At 36.6% G+C, this 23,433-nt stretch overlaps 2 protein-coding genes across 2 annotated transcripts in view; one reads left to right on the top strand and one right to left on the bottom strand.

Moving 5' to 3' along the window:
• Positions 1-1,081: 1,081 nt before the first annotated feature.
• Positions 1,082-2,536, bottom strand: LOC124549006 (U3 small nucleolar RNA-interacting protein 2). The gene has a single exon (XM_047125210.1). It carries the CDS (start codon positions 2,455-2,457, stop codon positions 1,111-1,113), a length of 1,347 nt encoding a protein of 448 aa, XP_046981166.1. The 5' UTR covers positions 2,458-2,536; the 3' UTR covers positions 1,082-1,110.
• Positions 2,537-2,640: 104 nt separating this feature from the next.
• Positions 2,641-23,433, top strand: part of LOC124616450 (peptide methionine sulfoxide reductase MsrB-like) — a 92,546-nt gene continuing 71,753 nt past the window's right edge. Inside the window, exon 1 of the mRNA XM_047144762.1 lies at positions 2,641-2,855. Within this exon, the coding sequence (XP_047000718.1) occupies positions 2,735-2,855 (121 nt within the window). The 5' untranslated portion in view covers positions 2,641-2,734. The remainder of the gene's footprint in view (positions 2,856-23,433) is intronic.

The following is a 23,433-nucleotide window of genomic DNA, read 5'->3' as shown; positions in this document are numbered from 1 at the left end:
AGGTTAAGATCCAAGTGGAACTAATGAAGTCAACTGACAAGATATTTTTTTCTCAACACAACTATGAACAGAAATGGCAAGCTCTCTTTGCTTGAGATTTAAACACAAACAGGTAAAGTAGCAGGCAAAATATGGGAATAATAAAACCATTTGATAAATATCAAACAAGGATCACACACACACACACACACACACACACACACACACGCACACACAAATAAAAATATCTTAAGCATTTTCATCAGACAGGAGACGATGCAATGCAAGTTGTGAAGATGGGAGAGATGAGGAAGATACAAAAAACAGGCTTGACCCCATGAAAATATATTAAAAAATTCCTAATACCAAAGATACCTACAACCAAGGAAAAATATAACTATCACAGGATGTTTCTCTACTTTTAGAAAAGTGATACTTTTTTCCCATCATTACCCAGTGACAGTTTGTATAACATATTGAACTTTAAATATTTGTTCTGCATTTACATCACGTTCCTCCTTACTGTGAATCCCACAACTTAACTCATACAACTTAAAGCAGTTTATCAAGTTCATCGAGAAATGTTGTTTTGCGACATTTTAATATAACAAACTATAAATAAATTTAATTATTTATTTACTACTGACTAATCAGCCTGCAGGTTATCAATAAATGTGATGGAGTTTTGCTGATATGCAACTATAGTATGCTGCTAATAACGTAGTTAGAAAACTAAAATGAAGACACTTCATTATCTTCAAGGGAGAAGGAAGTTGATTGCAGTGTAATGTGTGTTAGATATTTATGTACCTACCGCTGAGAAAGTACATTCTTAATAAATCATAATTATAAAGTATGATGTATGTTCTTAATAACTCGTACTTTAACAAACTTGTAAACAGCAAAGAGAAAAAATGCTAAACTGCGAACTGAGAGTTCTGTTGAACCTGTGGGCGATTTCTAATGTGATAAGGCTCAATATCATTTACACTATCTAAGATCTATTCTACATGCACTGTCAAGTACAACATTAAATTTTATCTACACAGACATAAACACATGTATTTGGTCACACTGTTTTTGGAGGAGAAAACAATGTCAGTAAGTTAGAAAATATTTATTGTACATAAATTATTCTGTACTAATTAACAGTGGTATTATAAGAATACTATTTTTTGCATCTTTGTTTCTCCACCATCGCCCCAGTCTGTGCTCTTGACCAACTCCAGCAATAAGGTAACTACCATCAGGTGTGAAGGCCAGACAGTTAACAAAACCAACCACTAAAATGTCAAACAAATGTTCGAGTGATCTATAGGAATCACCACATCTCCATAATTTCACTGAACCATTACATGAGCCTGATGCAACAAGATCACTATTTACATAGGCAGCTGTGCTAGATATCCAGTTTGGTTCAGAATTATCACTAACACCATGTGCCACAGAAATAGAACACAAGGGTTTCTTCTTCATACTTCCCCACAAACAAAGATCGCCATCAGTTCCACATGACAGAAAGTGATCTTCTGTAATCAGTTTCACACATTCTATAGATCCCCTATGTCCATTAAATATGAGCTGAGATTCTTCAACAACTTTCCATATCCTGATAGTGTTGTCTCCGCCACCAGATGTCACAGCTCTGTCAGCAGACAACGCATCTATACTGGTAATGCCGGTTTGATGACCAAAAAGTGTTTCAATATATGACATTTCATCTAAATTCCATATTTTTACTGTTTTATCGTCAGAAGCACTAAAGAGTTGGTGCGTACCTTTCCTAAATGCTAGTCCAGTAACTGCACCACTATGCTTTGAAAACGAATGAAGTAACTGAAATGTATCCGGGCTCCACACATTGATAACTTTGTTTAAGCCGCCGGACACTAAGAATTTCTCATCCGACGAGAGAGCAAGGCACAGAATTGTTGGCTTTCGACTTCCATGAGGCGCATCTTTGCCACCTTTAAGTGATTTCAGTTTATTTCCTTCCGGAAGTGACCATTTTGCTATACCACCGTCTTTAGAGGCCGTGAACATAGCTTTTCCGTCTTGAGAGACGACAACACAAGTAAGGGATAAACTATGTTCTTTACATTTGAGCACCTTCACATCGTCCTTTAAATATCCTTTGTATTTACTAGCAACATTCCTCCTGTACTTATCCGATTTCTCTCTAATCTCTTCCTGAAGACGACTTGTTATCACATCCTTATTTACGTCATTTTCCTCGGCACGTTCGCGTTCCCTCTTTTCGATTTCTTCAAGGTAAATTTTAGCAAGGCGTATCTTCTTCTCTTGAGCTGTCTCTCCAATGTCACTTTCAACATCGCTTTTACTACTCTCACTTACTTCATCACTGTCTATTTCTTCACTTTCCTTTTTGCGAGGCCGTTTCTTGTCACTGTATTCACCATTAACTTTGTTTCGTTTATTTGACTGCTTTTTTGATTGAGTTCTTATAAAAAAAGACATTTTACATATCTTCGCAAGTTTTGACCACGTGCACAACACACAAAATATTCATAACATACACAACCAAAGCTCTCCAACACAGACCTCACGCATGGCACTACTTTACAAGTTCCAGAGGTGTACTTTGCTTGCAATTTATCCAGAGATCATAGAGTTTAAAATGATGGAGATTTGGAGAATCTCTGAAGTGATTGCATTTTGAAAGATTTGTTCATTGAAATGAGGGAATGTTGATGTGAAAAAGAAAAAAAAAAAAAACAACAACTGAAGATTAGAAATGGCAGCAAGAGTTGTATTGCGTTGTAATAAGAATGTAGTAGACGTCCTCACTAAAAAACCATTATTCAACAGCTGCGTGAAATCTTTTATTCGCTTGGCTCCACCACTGGCCAATTACAGTGAGTTTGAATTTAAAGGCAGTTTTCCATTTGTTTATTTGTCTAATGAGCGTCACTAGTTTTGTAAACAGTATTTAAAAAACACAGGAAGATACAGCTTACTTATATTTGCACAGGAGACAAGATTACGAAGTTTGTGCCAGAAAGACTTTACAAAAATTCAATGACATGAATATTAAAATGCTTTATTTCTGAGATATTTTTGGTAATCAGTTTACTTGGAAATAAAGTGAAGACCATAGCAACATAAAAGGCTTATATAAAAAAAAATTAAAGTGTCCGATGCACCGTCGAATACATTTACTAGTTTGAGAGCAAATGCTCATACCCGTTTTTGTTGTGTGACCTGTAATTGGAATGTCTTGCCTTAAAAATTGCTCGTGCATAATTTTTTTAACACCCACTGTACACTGGAGAATACTGGTGGAGCTTACCTTAATGGATGTCATGTTGAACAACTGTCAAATATGATGTATTGTTGACGGAGAGGAATGCTGCTCTCAGCACATTTGTATCTATTAAACATTTTACTCTTCTGCAGGATAGTACAGGGACCTGATCAAAATATCTAAGGTTGTTAACTGGTTGGCATGTGGAGATGTGTTAATAAGTGGATATGAACATATGATAATCATCAAAATATGTCTTGTCTCTCAAGCTTTCAGTTATGGAGACTTAGTGGATTGACATGGGTTTGAAGTATTACTCTTGCAAACAAAGTTGACACTTGGCGTGGTGGCTGAAGGGAGTGACTGTAAAGGCATTTTCCAAATACAAGTCCAGTGGCTTAACACCACATCACCTTGTTCATTCATTTGCGTTCTGAAATCCCTGTGTGAATGACACCTCTTAGGAGTATAGAATAATTCAAGTCGTTCATTGACTGCTTGCTACTTCTGTGAAGTGTACTAACAGTTATGACCCTGCCTTTGTGCTATTGTAAATTACGGGTATTAATTTTATATTCCAATTTATTAAAGAAAAACAACTGCTTTGAAGGAAAAAGCCTTCTGCTGTCCCTCTTACACTACTCACGTGGTGTTTTTATCTAGTACTTGTCCGCCCCGGTAGCTGAGTGGTCAGCGTGACAGACTGTCAATCCTAAGGGTCCGGGTTCGATTCCCGGCTGGGTCGGAAATTTTCTCCGCCCAGGGACTGGGTGTTGTGTTGTCCTAATCATCATCATTTCATCCTCATCGACGCGCAGGTCGCCGAAGTGGCGTCAAATCGAAAGACCTGCACCAGGCGAACGGTCTACCCGACGGGAGGCCCTAGCCACACCACATTTCCATTATCTAGTACTTGACACTATGTATTTACCAGAATGTAGTGGGTCATTGCAGTCAAATCATGAAGCTCATGTCAGCCATCATCTCAGACTTTCATGAAACTTTGCACATTTGCTTATACTTATAACATAAGAATTTGTGCAGAATCTTTTTGCTCTCAGACTAAAACTTTTTTTAATATTAAATTTTAAATGTTGTAATATTCTTATAACTGGGCTCTGCAAGAATGTTGATGCAAAATGGTTCTTATCTACATAAATGCCCATAACTCAGGTTTGTGAAGCTTTTGATTTGGATTTTTTTTTTGTAAGTTGAGAGAAGCACACACTTAACAGACATGTAATTACTTAAGCAGTAAAGTTAGGCCTACAAAGAACAATACAAACAAATTTATTATTGTCACTTTCCAGTTTCCAGAAAAAGTACGGACACATTGAAAAATGCTTATATCATATTTCTACAACCTGGTGGGCACTTATAATTGGTCTTAGATGATTCCCAAGATAGTACACATTGTAAAAATTAAAACTGTTAATGGATTTTCTATGAATGGACATACAAATAAATCTGAAATCAAAATACTTTGTGTTGTGATAAGAAAAAAAAAATTCTAAGTAAGATCATCCATACCTAACACCAACTGCCTCAGATTATTATGAAACTTTTTCTACTTGGCACTTTCTACATGGTAGTAGTCAATGCAGAATTTCTCCACATACTTCATGTAGTTTGAGGGGAAAAAATGGAAGCTTTTTACAAACGTAAAGCCGCAACAGAAGCTTGTCATTTGGATTGCGTTACTTCATACAAAAGAAATAATAATAATAACAGAAAGTATTTTATTTTCGACACATCACTATCATATTTCCTCAGGTGTCACAGAAGGGATGTATTTTTATTGGGAAAAAATTAATAACTATTCTTGACTTACGAGAATATAGAAAATCAACTTAAGATGTTGTGGTCCAAACAATAATTTTTAAATATGTAAAACATTTTTTGACAGCTGACACAAGATTTATTTTTATTGAAACTCTGATATTATTTTTAAAAAAAGGAAAAAGAAGAAGCACCCTGAGTTTTGATAGATGTTGGATTTTCATTTAACATACATCACATCATTGTTCAGAAGACCATTCAAATCAGATTATGTAAACTGACAACCTATAGTAAGGCTGCTTCATGAAAGTACAGAGCCAAAAGTTATAAATTTAATTGAAATATTTTCATTATATGAGTTAATTTTATGTTAGGGTGTCAATTATTCTAGCCATTCTAATGTTAACTGAAAATGTACATGTCCAGCAATGAAGATCCATGAAACTAGCAATGAAACTTCTTAACAGCATCTCTGTTTTTAATCCACTGTGACAAATTATATTCTGTTAACTTCATATCTTTTTCATTGAAGTAATATATTCGGCCTAATGATGTTGATTACATCAACAGCACATAAAATGTTTTCCAAAGGCACAAAACAAGAGTCTTCCTTCTCAGGCCAAAAGAATGACACCACTGATCCAGGTGGGTGGAGAAAAAGTAGTTCAACATCTCCTCCTTCATCAGAGACAATTCTGATGAAGGCAAAGTTCCACCTATCTCCAGCAGGGAAGTTTTGCATCTTTATGAATAAGTTAGAATCTCTTTTGACCAAATTGTTCTCTAAAACTAGAAATTTAATAATTGTAGGTGACTTTAATGTCAACTTCTTAACTGATAACAACCTCAAAACTGACCTGGACCACTTAATGAATTCTTACAACTTGGCTGCGATGGTTACCTGGCCCACTAGAGTTACAGAAAATTGCAAGAGCCTTCTAGATAATATTTTCATTGACAAGAATAGAGTCAACAGTGCTAGTGTGAGCAAAGTAATTTATGGCCTGTCTGACCATGATGGACAACTTCTGAAAGTAAATAACATCAGTTTGTGCAATAAAATCTCCCACACCTATAGGTCCTATAGATGTATAAACACTGAAACTGTGTCTGCCTTTAACGACTATTTGTCACAGATAGATTGGGAGCCAGTGTACAGCACATCAGATGTTAATGATAAATTTAACCTTTTTTTAAATGAATTTATATCTGTATTTGAAATGGCTTTCCCAAAAAAAACTGTCAGAAAGAACAATGAGGTTTCTTCCAGTAAACCATGGATTACTGGAGGTATAAAAATTTCTTGCAGGACTAAGAGGGAGTTACATGCCTCACTAAGAGTATCAAATGATCCCCTTGAAAGGTCTCATTTTAAGTTATATTGTAAAATTTTAAAAAGGGTGATAAACAAATCCAAGAGTCTGTATATTAAGTCTGAAATTGATAAATCTGAGAACAAAATAAAAGCAGTTTGGAATGTTATAAAGAGAGAGTGTGGCAAGAGTAACAAGAATGTTAATACCACAGAGATAAGCTATAAGGATAAGGTTATTCATAATCCTGTAACAGTTTCCAACATATTCAACAATCACTTCATAACTGCAGCAGAACAAGTAGGTTGTAACGGTTCCTTAAATGCTGCTACGCATTTATTACACAGAGCTAACCCTAACACGTATGACCCAATTTGTATTGCCCCAGTTACTATTACTGAAGTTAAAAATACCATCAAGGCCTTAAAAAATAAAAATTCCACTGGTATTGACAACATTTCACCAAAAATACTGAAGCATTGTAGTGACCACATATGTCAAGTCCTGTGTCACATTTTTAATGAGTCTATCCAGCAAGGTGTTGTCCCAGAGAGATTAAAGCTTGCCGTTGTGAAACCACTTTTCAAGAAGGGTGACAAAACTAATTTATCTAACTACCGTCCAATATCACTACTAAGTAGTTTCTCAAAAGTATTAGAGAAACTAATGTATACAAGAATTGTAGAACATCTTAACAGCCACAACATACTCAACAGAAACCAGTTTGGTTTCCAAAAAGGTAGATCAACTGAGCAGGCTATTTTTTCTCTCACAAATGAAATTTTAGAGTCAATAAATAATAAAATGTCACCTATTGGAATTTTTTGTGACTTGTCTAAGGCCTTTGACTGTGTGGACCACAACATTCTCTTACATAAGGCTAATTTTTATGGCTTGCGAGGTAGCATTGGTAGATGGATAGAATCATATCTGCAAAACAGAAAACAGAAGGTGATAATTAATGGTGCCAATGATAGTCCCATTTCTTCTGATTGGGGCACATTAAAGTGTGGTGTGCCTCAGGGGTCCATCCTAGGACCTTTGCTTTTCCTTATCTTCATCAATGATCTCCCACTTTGCACAGACACCGAGTGTAAATTTACTCTTTTTGCCGATGACACCACTATTCTGCTTGAAAGTCGAACTAACAGTGACCTAGAAAATAAATGTAATGCTGTACTCGTTGACATCCTACACTGGTTTAAGTGCAACGGACTAACTCTAAACATTCAGAAAACTCAGTATATGCAATTTCACACATCTCAACAAGAAAATGAAGTATGCCACTTAAACTGTGGTAACCAAAATATACTACACTGTGAATCATCTAAGTTCTTGGGCATTCTAATTGATGGCAAGCTGAACTGGTCTGAGCATATCTTAGACCTACATAGAAGGCTCAGTGTGGCAACTTATGCTCTGCGTGTAATCACCCCCATTGGTGATGAGGACGCTACTAAAGCTGCCTACTTTGGTTATTTTCATTCTATCATGTCGTATGGCATAATATTTTGGGGCAACAAGCCTTTAGCCAAAAAAATATTTACTGCACAGAAGAGAGCTGTTAGAATCATGAGTGGTGTTCATCCAAGATATTCTTGCAGAAGTCTGTTTCATAAGTTACAAATATTAACACTTACCTCTCAATTCATATTTTCTTTGATGATTTTTGTTTCTAACAACCTATCTCTTTTTAAAACTAATAGTGAATGTCATGATCATAATACTAGGTCTAAAAATGATCTACACAGGGATCTGAAACATTTAAGTCTTGTTCAGAAAGGTGTTCATTATTCAGCCACAAAAATTTTCAACTCCCTTCCATCAGGTATTAAAGATCACATTAATGTCTTACCTACTTTTAAATGTAAATTGAGAGAATACCTAATGGTAAATTCCTTCTATTCTCTTGATGAGTATCTACAGATAAAGCAATGATTTTTTATACTGATAAAAATTTGTTTGCTATAGATCACATTAACTGTTTAATTTGGAAAATGTACTATATTTCCTTTTTAGGTATTGTTTTATATTACTTGAGCTATACCTTTGATTTGATTTTAACCTACAAACTTATTCATAATCTTATGGTACATTTTTGTCATTTTATATATGTGTATTATTTGTTTAATTTGGAAAATGTACTATATTTCCTTTTTAGGTATTGTTTTATATTACTTGAGCTATACCTTTGATTTGATTTTAACCTACAAACTTATTCATAATCTTGTGGTACATTTTTGTCATTTTATATATGTGTATTATATCTGTTGTATGTAATCATGACTCATTCCACATCCTTGTGATTTATCACAATACGGATTAATGGAATACGAAATAAATAAATAAATAAATAAATGTACAGCTGCTACAAAAGAATTTTGTTTCGGACAAGTGCGTGTCCATTGTGGGGCTTTTTCAATGAATGAAAAAATCAAGGAAAGCATTTCAGAAGAAGTTACTCTTCTAAGACAGGAAGATAGTGGAACTGGAGGAGAAGATTGCTGCCCTTCAGGTGGAACTAGATAAAGTGAAACAAGATCTGGAAAGGTTAAGGGGGGGAGAAGGGAAAAGAGAAGTGGGGTGTGACAACATGTTATAGAAGAAATAGGAATAGGGCTTTCTCAGACATTATTGTTGTGAATGTGGAAAACAGGTTTGACGTGTTGTCACAGTTGGAAACTGATGAGCCGCAAGTAGATGTAGGAGTAGATGGCACACAACAAACTTTCAAGAAGTGTTTGAAAAGTAAGGAGGCAGAAAAAGTTGTGAAGAAGGAGGAAGTTTTGTTGTTAGGTATTTCACATGGTACAGGTGTTGGCCAACAGTTGCAGGGTGAACTAGGGTCAGGTTACCAGGTCACAAGTTTTTTTTTTAAGCCTATTGCAAGTCTGATAAAGGATGTAGGATCACTTTGCAAAGGAAGACACTGTGGTAAGAGTGGGTGGGGTGGGCAACACCATAGATAGGAACCCTAATTACTCAATTGAGTGGGACCTGGTAAAGATAGCTCCAGCAACGATACATACTGGTGTTTGGCTTATGTCTGTTCTGGGCCTCATTTATATTCTTTTTTTGGAGAGTTAATTTAGAGGTGGAACTGTTGCTTGAATCAGTTATGGGGTCTCATATCAGTGTGGTTCCTGTTGACTCTGTCAGCAGATGGGGGGCACTGTCACGAGTGGTATAAAGTACCAGTGGTTACAAGTGACAGAACAGTATTTTTTTAGGGTATGGAGGGCAGAAACAAAAGATGTTCAGAGACAGGCTGAAAATGAAATACACATTGATAAAACAGCCAAGCAGAGAGCAAATTTAACATACACAATGCATGCAGACAGCCTCTAATTGATGCTAAAGATTCTCAAAAATTGACAGGAACATTAGTTGCATCCAGTTGTAATTCAGCCAGTGCACAAAATAAGATACCCTTACTGCTTCAGAATATCCAAGGACTAAGGGGTAAACTTAATGAGTAGCTTATTTGTGTTGAAGAATTAGAGTTGAGCAAACCAGTTGATATAGTCTGCCTCTCTGAACATCATGTGACCTCTGGTGTAGATATGTTAAATGTTACTGGATTCAATTTAGCTTCTTACTTCTGTAGAGTAAATATGGAGAAAGGAGGAGTTGCCACATTTTTCAGAAACTGTTTTGAGTCAAGAATAGTGATATTAATAAATTTTGCTCAGAGCAGCACTTGGAAGCTTGTGTAACAGAAGTAGTATTTCATTCATAATAAGGCCTTTACAATAGTAGGTATATACAGATCACCTTCAGGAAATTTTAACCTCTTCATAAAAAATCTGGAAACTCTGTTGTCCCATCTCACAGTAAAAAACAAGGAAATATTGGTTAGTAGTAATTAGGTGTACTGATAAGGTAAGGGATGAGGAGGTTCTACGCAGAATCGGAGAGGAAAGGAATATGTGGAAAACGCTGATAAGGAGAAGGGACAGGATGATAGGACATCTGCTAAGACATGAGGGAATGACTTCCATGGTACTAGAGGGAGCTGTAGAGGGCAAACACTGTAGAGGAAGACAGAGATTGGAATACGTCAAGCAAATAATTGAGGACGTAGGTTGCAAGTGCTACTCTGAGATGAAGAGGTTAGCACAGGAAAGGAATTCGTGGAAAAAAAAAATAATAATAATAATTTTCATGCGGATTTATTGAAAAGCTCTGTCAGTGAACAGTTATTGCAGTCAGTAACACTATCATTCAATTTAGTTCCTACTGTGAACTTTGCAACTAGGATATGTAAATGCTCAGACTGCTATTGATAATATCTTTATAGGCAAATCTAGGGAAAAAAGTCATGTCACGAAACCAATAGTAAATGGGCTATATGATCATGACAAGAAGCATCTTGTGTTAAATGTTGGAACTTTTCAGGATATAAAAAAAAAGCTATTAAATTTGAGTACAGGAGCATAATAAATAAGTCAAAAATTGAAAAATTCAGGAACTTACTCAAAGAGATGAACTGGGTAGAATGCTTACAATACTTCTGACTCAAATGAAAAATACAAAGCATTAATTAATAAAGTTACCTTCACTTTTGAAAAGTTTTTCCCCTAAACGTAACTCAAATCACACAGAAGTCAAAAAATAAACCATGAATTACACAAGGAATAAAGATAATCATGTGGCGCAAAAGGAGACTGTGCCTACTATCTAGGAACAGCTCTGATGTTAGCATTGTAATGCATTACAAAGAATACTGAAAAATATTGTAGCAAGTAATCCAAAACTCGAAGCAGCTTTATTATGAGAAAGAGGTAATTACACCGGGCAATAAAATAAAAACTGTATGGGATATAGCGAAGCCAGAGACAGGTGGGGCCAAAATGGAAGAGGAACAGATAGCTCTAAAAATAAATGAGACTTTGGTAACAAGTGCATGTAGTGTTGCAAACCTCTTAAACATGTACTTCATTTCTGTTACTGACAGCTTGGGGTTATCAGGTTCAGTTAACAGTGCAATTGGCTACCTGAGACCAGTCTTTAAGAATAATTTCAATAAAATGGAAATGACACATGTCCCAAAGAAGAAGCACCCATCATAAAATCCTAAAATCGAAATAATCTAGTGGGTATGATAACATTTCACTGAAGTTAATCAAAGAGTGATCATGCAAGTTGAGTTCTGTCTTAAGTTATTTCTGTTATCAATCTCTTATCAGCAGAACATTCCCAGACTGGCTAAAATGTGGTGAAGTTAAGCCTCTTTACAAGAAGGGGGATAAAGAGATTCCATCAACTATCGTCCAATTTCACTTTGCTGAATTTCTCAAAAATATTTGAAAAGCTTGTGTTCAAGTGTCTACTTAAGCTTCTGAGTGCAAATAATATATTCTACAAGTCACAGTTTGGATTTCTTAAGGGTTCTGATATAGAGAAAGCTATTTACACTTACAGTGAGAATGTACTTAATTCATTAGATAATAAATTAGAGGCTACTGGCATTTTCTGTGACCTGTCAAAAGCCTTTGACTGTGTGAGCCACAGCATTCTCTTAAGTAAATTAGAATATTATGGTGTCACCGGCAATGCTGCGAAATGGTGTGAGTGTATCTAACAGGAGACAAAAGGTGCCATTGCGAAATACCTGTGCAGTAAGCAGTCAGTCCTCATCTGATTGGGAATTAATTACATGTGGTGTTCCTCAAGGTTCCTTCTTGGATCCATTGCTTGTTCTTGTGTGCATTAATGACCTCTCGTCTGTTATATTGCCATATGCCAAGTTTGTTTTATTTGCAGATGATAAAAAAAATTGCAATAAGTAGCGAGTACAGATTTAGAAATAGCTGCTAATTAAATTTTCACTGACATTAATAAATGATTTAAAGCTAATTCACTATCATTAAACTCTGAAAAGACCCACTATATGCAGTTCAGAATGTGTAAAAAATTTCCTTCCAGCATGTGTATAATGTATAAAGACATGCAGATTGAAGATATTGACAGGGTTAAATTTCTGGGATTACAAGAATTGCTTAAGCACGTGAACAAGTCTGCATTTGCACTGAGAATGATGTCAAATGTAGGAGATATAAATGTAAAAAACCTTGCATCCTTTTCTTACTTTCGTTCTATTATGTCGTAAGGGATCATATTATGGGGTAACAAGCAAAACATTTGTGTTGTAAATTCAAGAACGTTAAGTAGAACCTGTTCAAGGCACTTTGTATTCTAACCACTGCTTCTCAGTATATTAATTCGTTAATAAAATTAGTTGCAAGTAATATATTGCTATTTCCAACCAATAGCTCAATACATAGTATCAATACTAGGAATAAGAACAATCTACATGAAGACCTAAAATCACTTACCTTGGTCCAAAAAGAGGTCCAATATTCAGGAACACACATTTTCAATAAATTGCCAGCAATCATTAAAAACTCGGTTTCAGGTAAAGCACAGTTTCAACAGAGTCTGAAAGACTTTTTGATAGGCAGCTCCTTCTATTCTATAGATGAACGTCTTAACAGAGACTGTTAGGCTAGCTTAAGTAAAAATGTCTGTTAGGTTTCAGTTTTGACAGCACTTGGTCACAACAGTCAAGATAGGTATTTTGTGTGTGATAAATTTATTAATAGTGCACATCAATGTTTCATTGTGACAGCATATTAATTCTGTTAATATTAAGTGTTCCAGTTTACTGTATTGTATTCACCTATTTTGACAATCACCTGGAAAATGATTGGGGTGGTAAGTATTATATTCAAATGTTTTATGTTTTTTATATTATACTTTCCGATATGTCCCACACCCATGAGAATCATCTCATTTTTTGGGTCTATGGAACGAAAACTAAATCTAATCCGTAAAGAATCACAGGAAAGTGGTTTGTAATGGTGAAAATTCCTGGTACCAGGTATTGTGCGGGTTGTCGAAAATCTCTTCTCAAGGTTTTTGCGTAGGAAATCTACATCGACTTTCTCTAAGAAGTGAAAAAAACATTTTTCAATATTAGCTTTGCAGAAATCGTAAGCCCAGATGCAGTTGTTATTTGTGCATATAGTTGAAGACTAGCTCTTCTCTATATATGTTATATAGTTCCTCTCAAACCATCACAGGCAGATTTACCATGACTAGTAACAAAAAAGAAATTCTCAGCATCAATAGAAAAATCATTTTTTGCGCTCACAAATTTTTAAAGCTTTTTCTATTCTTATGTTGAGCAGCACATCCATCAATGAAATAATGCACTTTCTTCTCTTGTCATCAAATTTCTCTTCTCTACGGTCAGAATCTTCAATACTGCAAACTAGTTCCCGCACACTTTTCTTTCCAAAACATGTCTTACTTTTTCTAGCTTCTTTTTGCCCTATGAAGCCTTGCTGTGATTTGGAATTGAGAGAAGTCTTAAGGGAGATCACCCAAAATAATGTAAAGTTTTATTTGCATCCTCATTACTTTGTCTCTTTAGTACTGATTCATGAAATGTCATCTGTGGATCATCTGCATCACTTTTATTTCTGTCACTGACGTCAGTTTTCTGGTCACAAATCTTACAACATGTTGTGCATAGTATTTGGCCTGGTTTTACATTGATTCTTTTAGCACTTAATATTTTAGGCAAAGAGAAGCAAACTGACCTCAGAGATTTTTTTACTGTTTGTGTGTGTGTTTTTTGAAAGGATCACAACAAGTTCATTGATGACATTCAAAAACTTTTAAGTAATATTATCTGTAATGTCCACATATTGTAGCATTTTCTTGATCTTGTGGAAAGCTTATATTGGATTGCAGCAATATCAAATCTCGATGGTCTTCTCCCAGCTCTTTTATTTTTTGTAGAGTTTTTACTAACGTATGGGTTGAAAAATGACATGATGTTTTTTTAGCAATTTTCCAACAGTGCATGAATTCACATTAACTGAGCACTAATTCACTTAAAACATACTTTATACAAGTCAAATGATAGGACTGCACCACAAACAGATATGACCTGTCTCACAGAAAGACAAAGAACAACTGAGGCCAAATAATTGTTGCATGCCAGTTATTCTCAACAATGAATTTCAGCAATTGCAGCATTGTTTTCATGCCTATAAAGGTTTAAACAAGCTACTGCTCTCTAAGAACACTTTTTTATCACTGTGAGTAGGTGATTGGCTGAACACATAAATCATACAATTATAGTCTTTAAAAAATTACTGAATTAGTCAAATGAAAGGAAATAACTTTTCTCACTTCAAAGTTAAATTGCCTGCCTAGAATGAGTTATACTTAAATATGCTAATTTGATACTCTTGCATCTGAGGCAGTGATACAGTGAGTGGACGAACTTGCTTAAAATGAATGACCCTTTTGCATCACAGCAAAAAGTATTTTGATTTCAAGTGTGCGTGTTGATTAACAGAAGACCAATTAAAATTTCTATTTTATTAGAAATCTTACAATCTAGGGGATTATTTAAGACCAAAATCAAGTTCTCAGCAGGTTGCAGAAATGTGATTTAAGCATTCTTCCACATCCTCGCAATTTTTTTGAAATAGAAAATTGACATACAATAATAATTTTTAAAAATTTTCTTTGTAATTGGGCATCTGTTAACTATATGCCTTACTTAACTTCTGAAAAAAATTAAATATCAAAAACTTCATAAACACCTGAGTTATGGGCATTTATGTGAATAAGTACCAGTATTCACTGACATTTTTGCAGAGCCCAGTTATCACAATATCATTACATTTAAAATTCGATATAAAATAAAACTGTAGTGTGAGATCAAAAAGATTTTGCAGAAGTTACTAAGTATAATGTAAAAGTCGTGTGACTAGGGCCTCCCGTCAGCTAGGCAGTTCGCTGGGTCCAAGTCTTTTGATTTGACGCCACTTTGGCGACTTGTGCGTCGATGAGGATGAAGTGATGATGATTAGGACAACACAACAACCAGTCCCTGAGTGGAGAAAATCTCCAGCCCAGCCGGGAATTGAACCCGGCCCCTTAGGATTGACATTCTGTCGTGCTGACCTCTCAGCTACCGGGGGGCGGAGAGTTCCTATGTTATAAGTATAAGAAAATGTGCAAAGTTCTGTGAAAATCTGAGATAGAGAGATACAAATCCTTGAATTATTGTGTGTTTTGATGTGGAATGACCGTAACTTTAATGATGTTGGAGAACACCATCAGCTGTTTACATACTGGAAAATTTAAAATCTATATAAGATGAACATTAGCATTAACAGCAGTTCACAGATTCCAGTTCACAGATTTGGTAAATTATGGAAGGAACCCAGGCCTCCCCCCCCCCCCCCCCCCCCCCCCCCTCCCCCAGTGAGTCGTGGACCTTTCCGTTGATGGGATGCTTGCGTGCCTCAGCGATACAGATAGCTGTTCGGTAGGTGCAACCACAACTTGGGGGGGGGGGGGGGGGGTGTTATCTGTTGAGAGGCCAGACAAATATGTGGTTCCTGAAGAGGGGCAGCAGCTTTTTCAGTAGTTGCAGAGGCAACAGTCTGGATGATTGACTGATCTGGCCTTGTAACATCAACCAAAATGGCTTTGTTGTGCTGGTACTGTGAACGGCTGAAAGCAAGGGGAACTGCAGCAGTAATATTTCCCTAGGGCATGCAGCATTACTGTATAGTTAAATGGTGATGGCATCCTCTTGGGTAAAATATTTCAGAGGTAAAAAGTCCCCCATTCAGATCTCTGGGTGGGGACTACTCAGGAGGACATTGCTATCAGGAGAAAGACGACTGGCATTCTATGGATCGGAGCATGGAATGTCAGATCCCTTAATCAGGCATGTATGTTAGAAAATTTAAGAAGCGAAATGGATAGGTTACAGTCTGATATAGTCGGAATTAGTGAAGTTTGGTGGCAGTAAGAACAAGACTTCTGATCAAGTGAATACAGGGTTATAAATACAAAACCAAATAAGGGTAGTGCAGGGGTTGGTTTAATAATGAGTAAAAAAATAGGAACATGGATAAGCTACTATGAACAACATAGTGAACTTATTATTGTTGTCAAGATAGACATGAAGCCCATGCCTACCACAGTAGTACAAGTTTATATGCCAACTAGCTCCACAGATGACGAAGAGATTGAAGAAATGTATGATGGGATAAAAGAAATTATTCAAACAGTGGAAAATCCAGGATGGAATGTAACAATACGAGAAATGGAAAGTTGCTACTCACAATATAGCGGAGATGCTGAGTCGCGATAGGCACAGTAAAAAGATTCACACAATCATAGCTTTCGGCCATTAAGGCCTTTGTCAGCAGTAGACACACATACACACACGCACACACACACACTCATACAAGCGCAACTTGCACATACATCTGCAGTCTCAGAGAGCTGCAACTACACTGCGAGCAGCAGCATCAGTGCATGATGGAAGTGGCAACTGGGTGGGGGTAAGGAGGAGGCTGGGGCGGGGAAGGGGAGGGATAGTAAGGTGGGAGTGGCAGACAGTGAAGTGTTGCAGTTTAGACAGAGGACAGGAGAGAAGTTGCAGAGGGGGGAGGGGGTAAGTAGCGGAAAGGAGAGAAATAAAAATAAATTAAAAGACTGGGTGTGGCAGTGAAATGATGGCTGTGTAGTGCTGGAATGGGAACAGGGAGGGGGCTGGATGGGTGAGGACAGTGACTAACGAAGGTTGAGGCCAGGAGGGTTATGGGAACGTAGGAAGTATTGCAGGGAAAGTTCCCACCTGCTCAATTCAGAAAAGTTGGTGTTGGTGGGAAAGATCCTTATGGCACAGGCTGTGAAGCAGTCATCGAGATGAGGGGTATCATGTTTGGCAGCGTGTTCAGCAACAGGGTGGTCCACTTGTTTTTTGGCCACAGTTTGTTGGTGGCCATTCATGCGGACAGACAGAAATTATTCAGATAGTTAAGGGAGATGAAAATTTAATAGTCATGGGGGACTGGAATTTGATAGTAGGAAAAGAGAAGGAAAAGTGGTAGGTGAATATGAACTAGGGGTAAGGAATGAAAGAGGAAGCCGCCTTGTAGAATTTTGCACAGAGCATAACGCAATCATAGCTAACACTTGGTTTAAGACTCATGAAAGAAGTTTGTGTACATGGAAGGGGCCTGGACACACAGGAAGGTTTCAGAGAGATTACATAATGGTAAGACAGAGATTTAAGAACCAGCTTTTAAGTTGTAAGGCATTTCCAGGGTCAGATGTGGACTCTGACCACAATTTATTGGTTATGAACTGCAAATTAAAACTGAAGAAACTGCAAAAAGGTAGTAATTTAAGGAGATGGGACCTGGATGAACTCAAAGAACCAGAGGTTGTAGAGAGTTTCAGAGAGAGCATTAGGGAACGATTGGCAAGAACAGGGGAAAGAAGAATGGGTAACTTTGAAAGATGAAATAGTGAAGGCAGCAGAGCATCAAGTGAGTAAAAAGACGAAAGCTAGTAGAAATCCTTGGGTAATGGAAGAGATACAGAATTTAATTGATGAAAGGAGAAAATATAAAAATGCAGTAAATGAAGCAGGCACAAAGGAATACAAACATCTCAAAAATGAAATTGATAGGAAGTGCAAAATGGATAAGTAGGAATGGCCAGAGGACAAATGCAAGGATGTAGAGGCATATATCATGAGGGGTAGTATTTACTTAGAGATGATGAAGCTTGCACGGGATAGAGTAGCATGGAGAGCTGCATCAAACCAGTCTGTGGACTGAAGACCACCACCTCAACAACAACAACAACAACATGGAAGGAATAATCATAAACTATCAAAGTGAAGCAACTGTTAGAAACGTGATCTCTGCACTGTGTTAACAATGAAGTAATGCTCTACAGGTTCACATTATTTGCGCTAATGGCAGCTAAATTGAACCAAATAACTTTGAAGGAGATCTGCTACATTGAAAAGAGGTGCTGCTTTCTCAGTAATTGTAAATAACTTAATATTTACATGTCTAAAAACAAAGATGATATGACTTACCAAATGAAAGCGCTGGCAGGTCGATAGACACACAAACAAACACAAACATACACACAAAATTCAAGCTTTCGCAACCCACGGTTGCCTCGTCAGGAAAGAGGGAAGGAGAGGGGAAGATAAAAGGATGTGGGTTTTAAGGGAGAGGGTAAGGAGTCATTCCAATCCTTACCCGCTCCCTTAAAACCCACATCCTTTTATCTTCCCCTCTCCTTCCCTCTTTCCTGACGAGGCAACCGTGGATTGCGAAAGCTTGAATTTTGTGTGTATGTTTGTGTTTGTTTGTGTGTCTATCGACCTGCCAGCACTTTCGTTTGGTGAGTCACATCATCTTTGTTTTTAGATATATTTTTCCCACGTGGAATGTTTCCCTCTATTATATCTATATTAATATTTACATGAGAATATTTCAAAGAAAATATTTACCTGCATCATGAACAGTGGAGGATTTTGTTCAATACACCACTGCTTATGGTGTAGCTTTCAGCTTTGCAATTAAAAATAGTGCCACTTGCCACACAGCTAACAGCATTATTCAGTCCTTGAATTAGAGTGGTTCACAAAAGTTTCACTTTTTATTTTTTACAGAAGTGAAAGTAGCCATGCCCCCCCCCCCCCTTTTCCACGCACACACAAACAACAGAAACATTCTCAGGTACTCTCTCTTTCTCTCTGATTACACACTGTGTGATGGTGTTCAGCCAGTTCGTGTAAGAAAGTCAAAATGTCAGCTTGGAGGAACCTGCAAGAATATTTTACCTTGAGCAACAGAGGCAGTGGAAGCCTACATTCTTATGTGACTACTATTTATACCAGAATATTGTTTTACAACAGAAGAGACTGGAAATGGTCTGAATGTGCCATTCTGGCATCTTCTTTGGCGCAGACTTTTGAAGTGATTCTCAGAGCAGGCGAGTCTGCTCTGTGGTCAAACACTAAACTCCTTTCTGAGCCACTGACGTCTTTAGTAACCAGTAATGAAGGCTAGTTTTTCTTCTACTATTGTGCCTGTGGACATTTTTCTTTTCAAATTGTGTTGCATTATTCTGGATGAAGTTCAATAGTGAATATTTGCTCATCAGTGACTAAATTATACATGTAGCTAGTTATGTATATCACTCTTTTTACTCAAATGACAAAGGAAATGTGATGTCTTGGCTCCACAAGATGTTGAAAACACTGGGGTGGTCTTTCTGATTCATGACTGCTCAACGAATGCCAACAACCCATGGAGTTTAGCTGAAATTGTGTCTAATCCATTCACATCTCACATGATTGTGTCCCAACATGCTCAACAAGATTCAGGCCATATGACTGCATGAGCCACACAAGCACCATCGTATCTATAGAACATCCCTCATATCATTTTTAAGATGCTTCAGGGCAATGACAGGATGAATTCTCATGTTGAAGTTAAAGGTCATGTGCTATATAAATGATTTAGGAGGTAATCTGAGCAGTGCTATTAGATAATTTGCACATGATGTCATAATTTCCCATCTAGTAAAGTAATTGGAAGATCAATATAAATGCAAATTGATTTACACATGACATCTGTATGGCACGAAAAGTGGCAGTTGATGCAAAACAATAAAAAATTTTGAAGTCCTCCATGTGAGTGTTAAAAAATATCCATTACATTTTAGTTACATGATCAAACACACATTTAATTTTTGTGAATTGTGGTTTACTTGCCTCATAATATATATAATCTAACAATGGAAAATCCAGGATGGAATGTAACAATATTATGAGAAGGAAAGTTGCTGCTCACCACAAAGCAGAGATGCTAAGTCACAGATAGGCACAACAAAAAGACTCTCACAATTAAAGCTTTCTGCCATTAAGACCTTCGTCAACAATACACACACACACTCACACACGTGTGTGTGTGTGTGTGTGTGTGTGTGTGTGTGTGTGTGTCTGTATTGTTGACGAAGGCCTTAATGGCCGGAAGCTTCAATTGTGAGAGTATTTTTGTTGTGCCTATCTGCGACTCAGCATCTCTGCTATATGGTGAATGTACAGCCTATCTGCAACTCAGTGTCTCTGCTATATGGTGAATGAACATAATCTAAATCATTTGACTCAGGTACAGGACACATGTCAAATCATGGTAAAATTTCACCGTAAACAAAGAAAGCTGATGTTAACAAACAATATAGTAATAATAATAATAATAATAATAATAATAATAATACAATTTTGTCATACATACATACATACAATAAACTCTAAACTTAATTACCCCTTGCTCAAATTATCATTGGCTGGAGTGATTCCTCTCTTTAAAAAAAGGTGATAAAAGCATTGTTACAAACTATCGCCCAATATCCCTATTAACTACCTTCTCGAAAATTCTAGAAAAACTCATGCACAGGAGGATTGTAGACCATGTCAACTTCCACAGTATCTTAAGCAAAAATCAGTTTGGTTTTCGTGCTGGTCTTTGTACTGAACAGGCAATATTCTCTTTCAGCAACCAAGTTTTGGAAGCCATTAACAAAAAAATGTCTCCAGTGGGTATTTTTTGTGATCTTACGAAAGCCTTTGACTGTGTAAACCACCAAATTCTTTTGAAAAAGGCAGAATACTATGGTTTAGGTGGCACTGTTGGCTTGTGGCTACAATCATATCTACAGGATCGGAAGCAGACTGTAATGCTAAATGGCTCTTCTGGAGAACCTGCCTCGTCTGAATGGGGCACGATAACGTGTGGTGTGCCTCAAGGCTCCGTTTTGGGCCCTCTGTTTTTCCTCATATTTATTAATGACCTTCCTCTTTGTTCTGAGACAAACAGCAAATTTACCCTGTTTGCCGATGATACAACAATTCTAATTGACGATTTGATTGATCATGATCTTGAACAAACTACAAGTACTGTTTTAATGACATCTTAAATTGGTTCTCCTCAAATGGTCTCTCACTCAATGCAGATAAAACCCATTATATGAGGTTCCACACATCACAAAGTAATCTCGATGAAATTGACATAAAATGTAGAGATCAACAAATACCGAAAGTTGAAGATACAAAATTCCTGGGTGCTTACATAGACAGTAAATGTAATTGGTCAGTTCACATTCTTCATCTATGTAAAAAACTTAGCTCGGCAACATTTGTATTAAGGGTAATTTCTTCAGTGGCTGAAGTTGACACCATTAAGGTTGCCTACTTTGGCTACTTCCACTCATTGATGTCATATGCTATCATATTCTGGGGGAACCAAACACTTGCAAAAAAAGTTTTCACCATCCAAAAAAAAAAAAAAAAAAAAAAAAAAAAAAAAAAAAAAAAAAAAAAAAAAAAAAGCAATCAGAATAATGTGTGGGGTCCATCAAAGACACTCTTGCAGGCACTTGTTTCGGAAGATAGGTATCCTAACAACTGCCTCACAGTATATTTTTTCCTTGCTGACCTTTGTGTGCAAAAATTATTCTATCTACCAAGACAACAGTAAATTCCATGGCTATAACACCAGAAACAAAAACAATCTACATTTCGAAATGAAACGTCTCACTCTGGACAAAAAGGAGTTTACTACTCCAGCATTAAGCTGTTCAATGCTCTACCACTACATATCAAATGTGTTCATACAGAACTGCCAAAATTTAAACAACTTCTCAAAGGTTACCTGATAGAGAAATCTTTTTATACTGTGGATGAATATCTGAAAGAAAATGTATACCATCACTGAACTTATGTCTAGAAGTAGTTCAATTGATTTTATTGAGCATTAGCACACTTTTTGTAACAACAAATTGGCTGTACCTGTATTTACTCTTGTAGGCCTAATATCTGATTTAACTTTGTGCTCTTATCTTTAACCTTTATTTGAAACTCCTTTTTCTGCTAAATGGTTGTTATGTTATCTAACTGACGTTGTATCTATTACTGTATTTATAGTATGTCTTACTTAAACTATGTACAATTTGGCATTGAATTGCCCTTTGTATTTATTGTAAATTTAAATTGAAACCTGTACAATTTAACACGTTCCATATCCTTGTGATTGACTCACTAACTGGATCTACGGAACAAGAAATAAATAAATAAATAAATAAATGAATTGCAGAGTAATCATATAGACGTAGGCACTATGTGCTGTACATGAATAAACAAATGCACAAGATCAAACACTTATTCACCAGTGAGATAAGATAACAGTTATGTCAGGGTCCACATTTGATCTCATTTAAACATCCCACAGACGAGACTACCTCCACCACCTCTCTGCTGTTGCTCTGTTGCCATGAATCATTGCTCTGTTGCCATGTGTGATTCAAAGCAAACAGGGAATCTGGTCTCTAAAGTGAATGCTAACACAGGCCTCTGTACAGTCAGTAAAAAATAAGGTCTTGGAATCACAGTTTTACTGTCTTAATGAACTCAGAAATGTTAGTGTAATATGCTTTATGCAACACTGGCTTAAAATAGACGAAATAAGAGCAACCCTCATAATGAACTGTAATACTGATACATACTCATACAGAACTTCGAAAACAGGTGATGGTTGCTTGGTGTTAGAGAAGCTACCCAGTTCTGTGAACTTGCAAAAACTAGCATCCTAAATGTTGAGAAACGTTTCAAGCACTGTGTTCTTGAGATCAGTCAACCAAAACAAATCATGTCTGCATTTACAGGGCACTAGATGGTATTCTATCATTATTCCAAGAGAAATTGGAATGAGTTATTAATGTCTTCATGGTAAGAAGCAAAAGAATTATATTATATTTGGATTTTCATATAAACTTAAGCCATCGAGTCACATGAATCAACTACCTTAAAAACCTTTTAATACATTGTGTATGACTAAAATTTTAAAGTTGCTTACAAGAATAGCACCTACATGCTGCACCTCAACAGATGCCACATTCATAAACACTAATTGTACACTTGCAATCAGTGTAAAAAACTTTCTCCATGAGCTTTCAGACCATGAGGACCTCTTACTTACGCTTGAACAAATGGGTGTAAACAAACCCTCGCTACCAACATCATGTACAAAGAGATATTAAACATACCAAAAGCTTGGTGTTAGTTAAGCACCTACTAAAGGATGAGACCAGAGAAAATGTTTATCTTGAGGATGAGACTGAAAATCATCATCATCATCATCATCATTTAAGACTGATTATGCCTTTCAGCGTTCAGTCTGGAGC

This window comes from Schistocerca americana, chromosome 1, assembly GCF_021461395.2.
Source record: "Schistocerca americana isolate TAMUIC-IGC-003095 chromosome 1, iqSchAmer2.1, whole genome shotgun sequence".
Lineage (NCBI taxonomy): Eukaryota > Metazoa > Arthropoda > Insecta > Orthoptera > Acrididae > Schistocerca > Schistocerca americana.
This window is presented reverse-complemented; position numbering and strand designations above follow the sequence as displayed.

What these genes read in the sequence shown, in the direction of transcription:
- LOC124549006 (XM_047125210.1), bottom strand. Translation starts at nt 2,457, where the DNA reads ATGTCTTTTTTTATAAGAACTCAATCAAAAAAGCAGTCAAATAAACGA.